At 48.7% G+C, this 14838-nt stretch overlaps 1 protein-coding gene across 5 annotated transcripts in view; it reads left to right on the top strand.

Moving 5' to 3' along the window:
* The window catches only part of LOC110507893 (protein virilizer homolog), a 37720-nt gene that overhangs the window by 2125 nt on the left and 20757 nt on the right, over positions 1-14838 (top strand). For 2 of the 5 annotated variants that reach the window (XM_090222726.1, XM_036967015.2), the window contains exons 3-20: positions 1005-1091; positions 1827-1875; positions 1987-2149; positions 2261-2380; positions 2570-2809; positions 3834-4552; positions 4649-4786; positions 5163-5389; positions 5480-6162; positions 6906-6988; positions 10341-10823; positions 10914-11069; positions 11264-11499; positions 12567-12816; positions 13528-13745; positions 13876-14008; positions 14161-14310; positions 14410-14564. In XM_090222726.1, coding sequence (XP_090078852.1) covers positions 1005-1091; positions 1827-1875; positions 1987-2149; positions 2261-2380; positions 2570-2809; positions 3834-4552; positions 4649-4786; positions 5163-5389; positions 5480-6162; positions 6906-6988; positions 10341-10823; positions 10914-11069; positions 11264-11499; positions 12567-12816; positions 13528-13745; positions 13876-14008; positions 14161-14310; positions 14410-14564 — 4290 coding nt within the window. The remainder of the gene's footprint in view (positions 1-1004; positions 1092-1826; positions 1876-1986; positions 2150-2260; positions 2381-2569; positions 2810-3833; positions 4553-4648; positions 4787-5162; positions 5390-5479; positions 6163-6905; positions 6989-10340; positions 10824-10913; positions 11070-11263; positions 11500-12566; positions 12817-13527; positions 13746-13875; positions 14009-14160; positions 14311-14409; positions 14565-14838) is intronic. The other 3 variants (XM_036967024.2, XM_090222717.1, XM_036967033.2) reach the window with 3 other exon arrangements.

The following is a 14838-nucleotide window of genomic DNA, read 5'->3' as shown; positions in this document are numbered from 1 at the left end:
GGGTTCCCAAATACGAACGGAGCAATAGACGGCACCCACATCGCCATAAAAGCACCATCCTAAAACGAGTTGAACTATGTGGACAGAAAAGGCTTCCACTCTTAATGTGCAGGTGATCATTTATGTGATGGGCAGAAGACGCTGCTGAATGTGTTGGCCTATACGCCTACAGGAAGGAGCTGTTGAGGATGGATGGCTTAATCCTGACTGTTGTCTACTCATTTGATGTAGATTTGCCATTGCTAACGCAACTCATTGTCTTAATGGTTTTACTGGTCAAGCCACAACTGAAAGAGATAAATAAAACCTTTTGGTTGTACTCAATCTCTGACACTAGTACCTACTATTTTCTTAGCTTTCTTTGGTTGCGACGTTGTATATCCTGGTACGGTGTGGTATATTCCCCACGAGCTTTAAAGGGATGATTTTGACCATGTATGATTCATTGGGGGCATTGCAAAATGCAAATAGCCAAGGTCGTGCACGAGCACTGAGGCTGAGAACATTTGGTATTTATCAACGATTATCTCCTTCCGGTGTATGCATGAAGCTCGTAGGATTGTTTGATAAATCACACTTTTTCTATGTTTACGAACATTCTAAATTCCGTTCGTAAGAAGTATTTTATAGAAGTTTCTACTCAATATTGATTTGGGGCGGCAGGGTAGCCTAGTGGTTAGAGCGTTGGACAAGTTCAAACCCCCGAGCTGACAAGGTACAAATCTGTCGTTCTGCCCCTGAACAGCCAGTTAACCCACTGTTCCTAGGCCGTCATTGTAAATAAGAATTTGTTCTTAACTGACTTGCCTAGTTAAATAAAGGTAAAATAAAACAATTAATTGATAAATGAGGCCCCAGAGCTGTCATGTTCAGTTTGGCTTCATTCTCACCGGGGTAGTTGGGTGATTTGTGAGGTAATCGTAGCCGGACAGACAGGATCTCTCATGTGGCTGAAAGGGGGGCTGAGTGGTGATGTCATATCCTGTTCCTGTCTGTGTTTCCAGGGAGACATCACCTCATTCCTTCCAGCTGGAGCTTTTCTTTAACAACCTCACTAAACCCAGCAGCGCCTGCTTCCACAGACTGGGCAGGTCAGTAACACTTTGTACATTCTATTTGAATTTAATGTGTTTGTGTAAAAGACATATACAACAGAAATGTACAATGTGGACCCAGAGGATAGCACTTAAAAGTATTCATTAAAGCACTTGTTTCCAAAGAGTGGTTCTCAACTATACCTCTACTTCTCTCAAGCTCTGTATCCCTCTCTCTCTACCTCTGACTCTCTCTGTCTGTATACCTCTCTCTCTACCTCTGTCTCTCTCTGTCTGTATCCCTCTCTCTCTACCTCTTCCTCTCTCTGTCTGTATCCCTCTCTCTCTACCTCTTCCTCTGTCTCTCTCTGTTGCTCCTGCCCTCCCAGTATCTGTCTATTTCTCTCTACCCACCCCTCCCTTTTTTTCCACTTCCCAGAATGTGTCTATAAAAGTATTTGAGAGCTCAAGTCTCACCTGTAGAAGCTGTCAGGGCAGAGACCAATCTGTGACTACTGTCTTAGTCCTTGTTCACTCCGAGACGGGTCGCCAGACACTTAGCCCTGTTGCTGCACCTGCAGTATCACACACAACAGAATATCGAACCCAGAATGCCACATCGATCATTCCAACCGACAACACAGGCACAACCTAATGTTAGTCAAGTGCTCACAGGCCGTTGTTCACCTGAGAGAGAACTTGCAGTACACCAGCCCCTCTACTGTAGCCTGCTCCACTACTAATGGAAATGTGATAATTCTGTCTCTTTTTCTCACTGTCTCGCCCTCACAGTTTTGAATATGACGAAAACAAGTCCATCGTTTTCAGGCCCAATGGAAAGGTAAAGACTCCTTCCCCCTCTGTCTGTAGAAAGGTCACTGTTCTCTCTACAGGTGAACTGTATTGTGTGTGTCGCTGTGTGTTTGTAATGGTGAGTGTGTGTGTTGTGTAGGTGAACACAGATGGTCTGGTGCTGCGTGGATGGTACACCAGTCTAACGGTGGCAGTGTACGGTACAGCAGAAAGGTCACATGGTCACGACCGGGACTCTCCCCCACCTCCCCCTCCCCCACCCCCCCAACAACAGACGGGCCTCAAGAGGATCATCAAACAAGGTGAGTAAAGACTCATAGTAGGGTTGCCAGGATACCACTATCACAATACTATCATATTTTCCATGGCAAAAAGGAAAACACAAGGTGGACTCAACTGTGTGTGTGTCTCAGAGTGGGATAAGGAGGAGCAGTATAATGGCAGTCCCCCCAGACCAGCTCCCAGAGGCCCCCGCACCCCTCCTGGACCGCCCCCACCAGATGATGATGATGAGGAGCCGGTCCCAGTGACCGGTAACACACACACTTCTCTACGTCTCTATGTTCATCTCACAGGGACAGATTTCATACTGTATATTCAACTAGCTAACCTTGCCAAAAGAAACGTTTCCATGTATTTGTGCAAGCTTGTATCCGTGTATACCTGATGCCCTCTTTGGTTGCCTTGATAACCGACTGTGGTGTCCATGGTGACTGTCTCAGTTGGAGTGGCCAAGGCGGAGCCGACTGAAAGAGGGGAGGACTACCTGGAGGCGGTCTCACCTGAGCGCAGCTCACTGCCTGCCGACGAACCCTACTCAGACGCCGAGCCTGAGGAAGAGGGGGAGGAGGAAGAGGATGAGGAGCCGGAAGAAGAGGACGATGCACGTACAGAGTGTAGCGCCCCTGAGGATGAGGAGGAGGAAGAGGAGGAGGGTGAGGAGGAGGAAGAGATGGAGGAAGGTAGGGGGGCTCCTGTGTGACGGCCGGACAGACAGCTTGTATGTGCCTCGGCATGCTGCTCAGACCCCTCAACCCTACACCCTTCTCAAACCCCTCAACCCTACACCCTTCTCAGACCCCTCAACCCTACCCTGTTCAGACCCCTCAACCCTACACCCTGCTCAGACCCCTCAACCCTACACCCTGCTCAGATCCCTCAACCCTACACCCTGCTCAGACCCCTCAACCCTACACCCCGCTCAGATCCCTCAACCCTACACCCTGCTCAGACCCCTAATCCTACACCCTGCTCATACACCTCAACCCTACACCCTGCTCATACCCCTCAACCCTACACCCTGCTCAGACCCCTACACCCTTCTAAGACCCCTCAATCCTACACCCTTCTTGAACCCCTCAACCCTCCACCCTGCTCGGACCCCTCCACCCTGCTCGGACCCCTCCACCCTGCTCAGACCCCTCCACCCTCCACCCTGCTCAGACTCTTCCACCCTGCTCAGACCCCTTCTCCCTGCTCAGACCCCTACACCCTACACCCTGCTCAGACCCCTCAACCCTACACCCTGCCCAGACCCCTCCACCCTGCCCAGACCCCTACACCCTGCTCAGACCCCTACACCCTGCTCAGACCCCTACACCCTGCTCAGACCCCTCCACCTACACCCTGCTCAGACCCCTACACCCTGCTCAGACCCCTCCACCCTACACCCTGCTCAGACCCCTACACCCTGCTCAGACCCCTACACCCTGCTCAGTGCTGTTATAACCAGCCTAACCAGCTGTAATCATAAGGCTTAGAGCCATGGCGGTTGCTGCTGTAGTATCAGATCCCCTTGCATGACAAACTAACTGTGCCTGTCTGCTGTGGTTCTCTAACATTGGTTGAGTGAACTGTAATTAATGTTATTAATGTTTTAGCACTTATGCGAGTGTTGTGAGTGAGGCCTTTTCTTTTGCTGTGTTTTTGTTTTTGTTGTTTTACAATATTTTTCCCTCCCTCCCTCACCCTCCCTCCTCTCTCCAGGTGATGGTTATGAGGAGATCAGTAGTGATGAGGATGACTTGGACAATGGGAGTTTTAAGCTGCCCAGTTTTGACATTGACTATACCCCTGAAGACCTGGCCTCTGTGCCCCCAGTCCAGTACGACCCCTATGAAAGAGAGCTACGCCCACTGCTCTACTTCACCCCTCCCTACAAGACCCGCTTCGACTCCCAGCTGGAGAGGGCTAGGGGGGCTGTGTGTGTTGGTCCAGAGGGGCCTGGAGGTGGAGAAGGGGCAGACGCTGAGATTGTTGCCCAGATGAGAGAGCTCCTGGCTGGGATAGGAGAGGACCGTGACTCCCGCTGGGTCACGGCCCTAGAGCAGGCATCAGGGCTGCTCGCTAGAGGGCTGGGCTTTCTGATTGGACAGGGGGAATGGGAGGGGCCTATTGGAGCTCTGGTCCAATGGGCTCTCCAGGGTCTTAGCATGGAGATAGCTCTGACCCAACCCATTGCTCTAAACCTCAGGCAGCTGAAAGCTGGAGCTAAGCTGGCTTCCTGCTTGGCCGAGTGCCCACAGGGCCTCACTGCGCTGCTGCACGAGGGAGCCCTGGAGCTCCTACTGGAGCTGCTCCAGGTGGACCATGTGTCGTCCACACTGAAGCTGTGTATCCTGAGGGCTCTGGATGCTCTGACCAGTGCCCCCGCTGGCGTGGAGGCCTTCCTACAGGACGGGGAGATAGAGAGGAGTGGATACCAGGTGAGAGGGGCCATAGACATACGGTACACATGAAGACCTTATAATAGAGAGGCTGCGTGTGTTTCTAACTGAGGTTGTGTCCCCCCCTCTCCGCAGCGGCTGGTGCAGCTGTTCCTGGGGGAGGAAACCGTGCGGGTGGTAACCGCGGGCAACGCCATTCTGCAGAAAGGCCACGCCTATGAGGTTATGACTGACCTGCAGAGGACAGCGGCAGCCTGGAGCGAGCCTCTGCAGGTAAGCACACACTGACTGGAGATCTGCGTTTTAAGAACAGGGTCTGATCAAGTTTCCCATTTCATAACCAGTTCCCAGTTCAGTGTGGAACTCTGGGGTTTCTATGACTGAGGTTCTACTGTCCATATAATTACTACAGTATATCAGTATATGGGGCGGCAGGATAGCCTAGTGGGTAGAGCGTTGGACTAGTTGCAAGTTCGAATCCCCGAGCTGACAAGGTACAAATCTGTCTTTCTGCCCCTGAACAGGCAGTTAACCCACTCCTAGGCCGTCATTGAAAATATGAATTTGTTCTTAACTGACTTGCCTAGTTAAATAAAGGTAAAAAATATATATAAAAAATATATAATAATTATTAGTGTTTTTTTTTCAGGATGAGGGGGAGGAGCCTGACATAGCCATGGAAGAGGAGACATCATTAGGCCCCTCCCCTGTCAGCGAGGCTGAGCTGGATAGGTTGGCTGGAGTTCTAGAAGAGTTACATCACCTTCTAGAGACCGCCCCCCACACCATGGTCCAGCCCCCTGGAAAGGCCTTCCCTACAACCGCACGCATTACTGGTCCACAGGAGAGAGACGACCCCTACCCTACACTGTACAGGTAGGTACAACACAGAACACACACACACACACACACACACACACACACACACAGTCATTTGTACTAATAACTCTCCCCCCCACCCCACAGGTACATGCATGCATGTCACTTCCTGGAGAGCTCGGCGGTGGTGTTGTCAGCAGCAGTGGCGGCAGGGCATACAGGTGTCACTCACGCAGTCAGGGAAGTCCTGCACTTTCTGTCTCTCACCCAATCAGGACTGCTGTTCATGCTGGCCCATCCCACGCCTACCAACCTGCTGCTCCGCCTCCTAGCAACCGTCGCCGAGGTTGAGGGAGAGGAGCCTATGGTCACTGGGGGCGACGGCGGGTTCTCGGGCCCCGGATTGGGTGAAGAGGGTTTGGGGGTGTGGCTGATGCAGGCGCTGCATGCCCTCCAGAGTGTGTCTGAGCTGATGAGTCACGTGACTGCCGGTGGGGAGGGAGGGGTGGGGCTAGAGGAGGGGGACAGTGCGGAGGTACTGAGCATGCTCCATGCCCTCTACCTCATCACCTTCACACAGACTGGGAGGAGCGCTGTGGCCCACGTCTTCAGCCTGGAGAACAACCTCTCCTGTCTGGTTACGCTGCTGCAGCACCACAGCAAGGACGGACACGGGGAGGCCAAGGCCCGGAAGGCGGTGACCTATAACTATGCGTGTATGCTGGTGCTGATGGTGGTTCAGAACTCCAGTGATCTCCGTAACATGGAACAACACGCTGCTCCTCTACTCATCCTGGCCAAGGCTGATGACACCAACGCTAAACTACAGGGTGCGTAGCTCCTGACCCCTGACTATAACAACGCCAGGTTGGTATCCAACCTTAACCCCTAACCTCTGACCTATAACTCCAAACCAACCTTATCAACAATGGGTGAACTGGTTTGGAACTGGTTTTAAACCTTCAGCTTAAAAATACTTTTACACCCAACTCTATCATTGTAATGACATAGCCCTACCCATCACCCCTTAGAAATGTGTTGAAGGCCTCCCAAGTGGCGCAGCGGTCTATGGCACTGCATCGACGGATTCGATCCCAGGCTGTATCACAGTCGGCCGTGACCGGGAGACCCATGAGGCGGCGCACAATTGGCCCAGCGTCGTCCGGGTTAGGGGAGGGTTTGGCCGGCTGGGATTTCCTCGTCCTATCGCGCTCTAGCGACTCCTTGTGGCGGGCCGGGCGCCTGCAAGCTGACTTCGGTCGCCAGCTGGACGGTGTTTCCTCCGACATGTTGCGGCTGGCTTCCGGGTTAAGCGAGCGGTGTTTCAAGAAGCTGTGCGGCTTGGTGGGTCGTGTTTCGGAGGACACATGGCTCTCAACCTTCGCCTCTCCCGAGTCCGCAGGGGAGTTGCAGCGATCAGACAAGACTGTTACTATCAATTGGATATTACGATATTGGGGAGAAAAGTACCCCCCAAAAAACAACAAAAACGTGTTAAACTACTATTCAGAATTCCTTGCAAAGGTGAACTGCAACACTAAGTGATCCTCTCAGTGTTGGTGTTGTGTTCCAGAGCTGAGTCAGTGGCTGGAACCTCTGGACAAGGTGAAGTTGGAGATGGGCAGCATCCCCAGCCTCATAGACTACATCAAACAGGTGAGCCGTTACACTACATGTCCCCAAGGAGTGATAACCGGTTGTTGCTGTTTGTTTAATCCTTCATAATGATGACATGGCTGCAGGCCTTCAGCTCCCTACGCGCGCCCACACACACATACACACACACACCGACTTGCTTTGAAATAACTAGCTGACTAAACTCCACTGATTGGTAAAGGAAGATTCTGATGAAATCCACCAACGAGTGAAGCAGAGATCAGGCTTTGTGTAATTCAGCAACGACTACATCGATTCGCCCAAGGTCAATACTTTAAAAAAAATATATTATAATTATGAAACGTTAACTTGTACCTGTGTTGTCCTCTGTAGTTGCGTGCCTTTTGTTTGCTGAAATCCATACTTTTTCAATAACGTTATTCAAAAACATCCACCGACTGTTTCCTTGTTGAGATTCAATTGACAAATGCTAATATGCGCTGAGTTGCCATCTTAGAGCAACAGCAACTGGCAAACAGTCGGTGGTTGTATTTGATTAGCATCCATACTTGAAAAAGTATGGATTTCAGCTAACAAAGACAGGCACGCAACTAAAGGACAAACATAAGTACAAGGTAAGCGTTCCATAATCCATTTTATTCATATAGTCGAACCTAAATTCCACAAAGCATGGTCTCTACACCACTCCTTTGGTGGATTTCAGCAGAGACGTCCTTCACCATGGAGTCAGCTAGTTTGATTTGACTTTTTACGAACTTCAATGGCGACAGCTAGTCTTACTGGGGTCTTACTGTGGTTCCGACTGGGGTTCCGACTGGGGTCTTACCGTGGTTCCGACTGGGGTCTTACTGGGGTTCCAACTGGGGTCCCACTCGGGTTTGACTGGGGTACGACACATAACAAAAAATACATTTGAGACAAAAGACTTGACAATTTAAAAACATTAACGTGTGTGTGTGTGTGCGCATCGATCGGTTTATACATACATGTCAGTACATATGCACAACAAGTAGGTCACATGCGGGAGAGGCCTTGTGCCGTGAGGTGTTGGTTTATTTGTTCTTTTCAACCAGGTTTGAAGTTCACTTGTGCTGTATAAGATGGAAGGGAGTTATATGCAGTCATGGCTCTGTATAATACTGTACACTTCCTTGAATTTGTTTTGGACCTGGGGACTGTGAAAAGACCCCTCGTGGCATGTCTGGTGGGGTGTGTGATTGTGTGTGTCAGTCCTGTGTGTAAGTTGACTATGCAAACAATTTGGAATTTCCAACACATTGCTTCACTTCTTGTTTTTATAAGAAGCAGTCAGTCTTTCCTCAACTCTTAGCCAAGAGAGTCTGGCATGCATAGTGTTAATATTAGCCCTCTGGTTACAATGAAGAGCAAGACGTGCCGCTCTGTTCTGGGCCAGCTGCAGCTTAACTAGGTCTTTCTTTGCAGCACTTGACCATATGACTGGACAATAATCAAGATAAGATACAACTAGAGCCTGTGGAGTGTGGTGTCAAAAAAGCATCTTTCCAAACATTGAATCTATGTTTTGACCATGACCGTTTACAATCTAAGGTAACACCAAGTAATTTAGTCTCCTCAACTTGTTCAACAGCCACACCAGATTCAGCAGATGTCTAGAACTTAGGGAATGATGTGTACCAAGTACAATGCTCTTAGTTTTAGAGATATTTCAGGACCAGTTTATTACTGGCCACCCACTCCAAAACAGACTGCAACTCTTTAAGGGATTCAGTTACTTCATTAGCTGTGGTTGCTGATGCGTATACACTTTAATCATCAGCATACATGGACACACATGCTTTGTGTAATGCCAGTGACAGGTCATTGGTAAAAAAAAAGAAAACAGTAGAGAGCTTAGAGAGCTGCCCTGCGGTACATGCAAATAGCTGTGACAGTGGCTGACCCAGATCTTGGAGAGAGAGAGCGCGCATCTTTGGAAAGTATTCAGACCCCTTGAATTTTTACGTTACCGCCTTATTCATCCTGTTTCCATTGATCATCCTTGATGTTTCTACAACTTGATTGGAGTCCACCTGTGGTAAATTCTATTGATTGGACATTATTTGGAAAGGCACACACCTGTCTATATAAGGTCCCACAGTTGACAGTGCATGTCAGAGCGAAAACCAAGCCATGAGGTTGAAGGAATTATCCCTAGAGCTCCGAGACAAGACTGTGTCGAGGCACAGATCTGGGGAAGGGTAACAAAACATTTCTGCAGCGTTGAAGGTCCCAAATAACACAGTGGCCTCCATCATTCTTAAATGGAAGAAGTTTGGAACCACCAAGACTCTTCCTAGAGCTGGCCGCCCGGCCAAACTGAGCAATCGGGGAAGAAGGGCCTTGGTCAGGGAGGTAACCAAGAACCTGATGGTCACTCTGATAGAGCTCCAGAGTTCTTCTGTGGAGATGGGACAACCATCTCTGCAGCACTCCACCAATCAGTTATTTATGGTAGAGTGGCCAGACGGAAGCCACTCCTCAGTAAAAGGCACATGACAGCCCGTTTGTAGTTTGCCAAAAGGCACCTAAAGACTCTCAAACCATGAGAAACAAGATTCTCTGCTCTAGATTGAACTCTATGGCCTGAATGCCAAGTGTCAAGTCTGGAGGAAACCTGGCACCATATCTACTATGAACCATGGTGGTGGCAGCATCATGCTGTGGGGATTTTTTTCAGCAGTCAAGACTGGGAGACTAGTCAGGATCGAAGGAAAGATGAACAGAGCAAAGTACAGCGAGATCCTTGATGAAAACCTGCTCCAGAGCACTCAGGACCTCAGACTGTGGAGAAGGTTCACCTTCCTACATGACAACAACCCTAAGCATACAGCCAAGACAATGCAGGAGTGGCTTCGCGACAAGTCTCTGAATGTCCTTGAGTGGCCCAGCAAGAGCCCGGACGTGAACCCGATCTAACATCTCTGGAGAGACCGAAAAATAGCTGTGCAGCAATGCTCCCAATTCAAACTGCAGAGCTTGATACAGGTGTGTCAAGCTTGTACCATCATACCCAAGAAGACCCAAGGCTGTAACATCTCCAAAAGGTGCCTCAGCAAAGTATTGAAAAAAGGGTCTGAGTACTTATGTAAATGTGATACTTCATTTATTTATTTATTTATTTATATTTGCAATGTTTTTGCTTCGTCATTATGGGGTATTGTGCGTAGATTGAGGGGGGGGAACTATTTAATCAGTTTTACAATAAGGCTGTAAAGTGAGTTCTTCTGTGTGGAAAAAGGGGTCTGAATACTTTCCGAATGCACTGTGTGTGGCTGATGTAAATAAAATAGTGGATGTACATGTGTATTATTGGTCATATTACTAACAGAAAAGCCATTCTGTCCTGTCTGTCCCGTGTGTGTCCCTGTAGAACGTCCAGAACGTGTTGACTCTAGAGGGAAGTGGACTGATCTCTGCTCTGAGGGTCCTCTGCCAGATCGCCTGTCCACCTCCCGCCGTAGAGGCTCAGCAGAGAGATCTGAAGTGGAGTCTAGCAGGGGTGCAGTTGTTTTCTGGGGAGGGCTTGGACACGTGTGTTTGTGTGCTCCAGAAGCTGTGTAGCGTGCTGCTGCCTGCCTGGCGTGTGCACGGACACATGGGACCCACCCCACAGCGCTGTATGATCCTTGGCGTGTGCGCTAACACGCTAAGGCTGCTGCGGACCATGCTAACAGAGCTGCTGCGCAGCGGGGCCTTCCAGTTCAGGGACACGCGTGTGGCGAGCACGTTGGTGACTCTACACATGGTCGTGTGTTCAGCCCCGTCCTCTGGACGTCTAGACTGGGAGGAGACCAAGGTTCAGGCCCTCATCGTAGATGTGCTGCTCACCTTCACACAGGGAGTCAGCGAACAGGTAGAGCTCTTTTCTGATTGACCTTTAACATAATGTTGTGTGTGTGTGTGTTGCGTGCGTGTAATAAATTGGGTATCATTTCCCCTGTAGATGACCCACACAGAGGAGACTCTGCTCAGTAACACATGGTCTCTGATGCTGAAGGAGGTGTTGGGCTCTCTACTGAAAGCACCTGAGGGACTCTTCTCTGGCCTCACCCTGCTGTCTGAACTGCTGCCACTTCCCCTGCCCATGCAGAGCACGCAGGTACACACACACACACACCTGCTGCTTCTCATGTTGGTACAGCCATCATCAGCAACAGTCTGGAGGTCGTCGGATTGACACTTAACAAACTAATCAATGCACAAGGATTGAAAGCTGTAGGACTTTCATGTTGGAAACATCTAAACCGAAGGGAAACAGATTTCTAGTTGTGTGTTGTGCCGGTCCCCCTCCAGGTGATCTCTGTCCAGGACGTGGCTGTAGCGTTGAACACCAGGAAGTTGTGGAGCATGCACCTGCGGGTGCAGTGGGGTGTGTTTGCGGACGCCCTCGGGTGTGTGTGTGGAACTAGCTGTCCTCCGCTGCTGGCCATGCTGCGACGTGTGTGTGTCCAGCTGGCTGACCTCTCCTCTCCCACCGCCACCCTCATCATGAAGACCCTGCTGGAATTCCTGCTGGGGGAACTACAGCCGTAAGACAGTTGCAAACACACCCTTATGCACCTCTTGAACTAAGATGGCAAGCCAAATGATCCCAAATTGGCTTTGGATATTATTTCACGTCCATATTAGAACCACCTTCTCTTATGTGTTTTTGATTTCGGTATGTGTGGTTGTGTTTTTGATATGTGTGGTTGTGTTTTTGATTTTGGCATGTGTGGTTGTGTTTGTGATTTCAGTATGTGTGGTTGTGTTTGTGATTTCAGTATGTGTGGTTGTGTTTGTGATTTCAGTATGTGTGGTTGTGTTTTTGATTTTGGTAGGTGTGGTTGTGTTTGTGATTTCGGTAGGTGTGGTTGTGTTTTTGATTTCGGTAGGTGTGGTTGTGTTTTTGATTTCGGTAGGTGTGGTTGTGTTTGTGATTTCGGTAGGTGTGGTTGTGTTTGTGATTTCGGTATGTGTGGTTGTGTTTGTGATTTCGGTAGGTGTGGTTGTGTTTGTGATTTCGGTATGTGTGGTTGTGTTTTTGATATGTGTGGTTGTGTTTTTGATTTTGGTAGGTGTGGTTGTGTTTGTGATTTCGGTATGTGTGGTTGTGTTTGTGATTTCGGTAGGTGTGGTTGTGTTTGTGATTTCGGTATGTGTGGTTGTGTTTTTGATATGTGTGGTTGTGTTTGTGATTTCAGTATGTGTGGTTGTGTTTGTGATTTCGGTATGTGTGGTTGTGTTTTTGATTTTGGTAGGTGTGGTTGTGTTTGTGATTTCGGTATGTGTGGTTGTGTTTGTGATTTCGGTAGGTGTGGTTGTGTTTGTGATTTCGGTAGGTGTGGTTGTTTTTGATTTCGGTATGTGTGGTTGTGTTTGTGATTTTGATATGTGTGGTTGTGTTTGTGATTTCGGTAGGTGTGGTTGTGTTTGTGATTTCGGTATGTGTGGTTGTGTTTTTGATATGTGTGGTTGTGTTTTTGATTTTGGCATGTGTGGTTGTGTTTGTGATTTCGGTATGTGTGGTTGTGTTTTTGATATGTGTGGTTGTGTTTTTGATTTCGGTAGGTGTGGTTGTGTTTGTGATTTTGGTATGTGTGGTTGTGTTTTTCAGTGTTGAGGGTAAGAGTCCCGGTTGGGGGCAGGTCCTGCGTCTCCTCTCTCTATTCGACACCCTGGTTTCACAGAGAGCCTGTAAGATCGCAACGTTACACCTGCTCTCTGGCTCCACCCCTGGAGACGAGCCATTGGCTGATATCTTCCCCCTGCTACTGTCCCTATTGGTTCCCGTTGCTGACCACGCCCTGCCACAACAGCACTGTGCAGAGCTGGTGGGGACTGTCCTGCAGTCACTGTGTGACCAGGTAACACACGAAGCACCTGGTATTGTATGACGCTAATGCACTTCATCCACTAGCTGTTGTCTTTCCTCCAGCTATAACAATGGAGAGGTATGGGGTGAATTGATGCGTGTTATGTTCATAAACATATAGGTCTTTGTGGATGCTCTTTAGTCTGAACTATGTGTCAGACTAGCAGGGGGTCGTATATCAGGCTGAGCCAGGTAAGAGGGAGCGGTAGAGGGATAGAGAAAGGTGTTTAACCCCATCAGTCCCAAGACATTGATCTGACTTTCATTTATCTGCATGTCCAGCTGTTATATTTAGTCTCACAATGAAGTGTTTTACCATGTTCTTTTCAGGACAACCAGGGCTACAAGTAGAACACCTAACTATTTGACATAAACAGTTACATTCATGAGTTTTATTGACAGAGCAAAAACTCGATAGAAATGTAGTTATAAGAATGCTCTAAGTACAGAAATGGTTTGCTCACTGGAAAATGAATATCTAACTAGTCAGTGACAACTGTTCAGAGTTTATAACAGCAACTATTTGAGCTTATCACAGTGTTATAGACACTATGTCCTGGGATTTACTATGGTCTTCTATGTAGAAGAACCCCTTACCTTCTAACGACTCTTGTGTAGTTTATGAGCATCAGAGACGAAACATGTTACGTGTTTGTGTTCCTGACAGTCAGCTTTTGCGTGTGTGTGTGTGTGTGTGTGTTAGGACATCTCTCTGGTGGTGCCCCACCCAGCCGAGGGGTGTGTGTCAGAGGCCGAGCAACTGGCCAATGCCCTACCAGGACGGGAAATGATCTCATCAGTGTGCGACTCTCTGATGGAGGTTTTGGGGAACGGAGAGAGCAGTGCCGCTCTGCTCCTCACCTGTCTCAGAACACTCATGTTCCTCACAGAACATGACTATGGACTCTACCACCTTAAAGGGTACACACACACTCCTCACTGCCAGGAATTTAGATCAATGCAAGTGTAGCATGTGTATATAGACAATAGTAGTGGTTAAAGCACTGAACCCTGTGGAACACCGAATTCAACTTTAGAGGTGTGTTTTTAGGGCTCTGAAGAAGCACAGTGCCAGTGTGTGTGCTCTGTTGAAGAGACAGGTGTTCTCCTTCACGAAAGACTCGGCTGAACTCCTCTCTGCTCTGCTGGACTTCCTACGACAGATCCTCAACACTGACCCTCTGGTAAAACCCCAAACAAGTCCATTTCAACATGATCAACCATTATTAACACGATCAACCATTATCCAGTCAACCATTATCTGCCGATGTGAAGGCCGATCCGCCCATATATCATTAATCATTGTCTCTGTCACTTTCTCTCTTCTCATACCCAGGGTTGCTGTGGGGAGGAGAGTGGAGGGGAAGAGTCCGGGCTGGTTCCGCCCCCAAGGTCTGTGGCTCTGACTGGCTCAGAGATGAAGGCTCTGCTTCAGTGGGAGGAGACTGACACACACCCTCTAAACACACTAGAGAAACACATCAAGGTACACACACACACACACTTTGTGCATAGTAATGATTATAAATGCAAGTACAGATCTCCGGTCGGAAGTAGTGGAAGTAACTGTTGTGTGTGTTTGTAGAAGCTGTGCAAGGAGGAGGATTCATTGGAGACCCTGTTGGAGAATGTAATTGGTCTACGACAGACGCTGGAGAGCACTATGGACACATCTTCTCCCCCTGAGACGGAGCCCACTCTACCCAACCCTGACACGCTATTGGCCCAGTTCAACCACAGGTACTGCCCACTGACACTGTTGGCCCAATAGACACCGTTAAAGCTGCAATATGTAACTTTTTTTGCGAGCTGAACAAATTCACATAGAAATGTGAGTTATAGATCTGTCATTCTCACTGAACGCACGTCTAGAAGCGGTAGGTCTGTTATAGGTGCGCTATTTTTATGCTTCCAGTTCTTAAATTTCATTTTTGCATCTTTTACTTTCGGTTTTGCACACCAGCTTCAAACAGCAGAAACAGTCATGGAAGATATATTTCACTGAAGCAATAAG

The sequence above is a fragment of the Oncorhynchus mykiss genome, chromosome 3 (genome assembly GCF_057628025.1).
Source record: "Oncorhynchus mykiss isolate SJ-2025 chromosome 3, ASM5762802v1, whole genome shotgun sequence".
Taxonomy (NCBI): domain Eukaryota; kingdom Metazoa; phylum Chordata; class Actinopteri; order Salmoniformes; family Salmonidae; genus Oncorhynchus; species Oncorhynchus mykiss.
The sequence above is the reverse complement of the archived record's forward strand: the minus strand, read 5'-3'. Positions and strand labels throughout refer to the sequence as shown.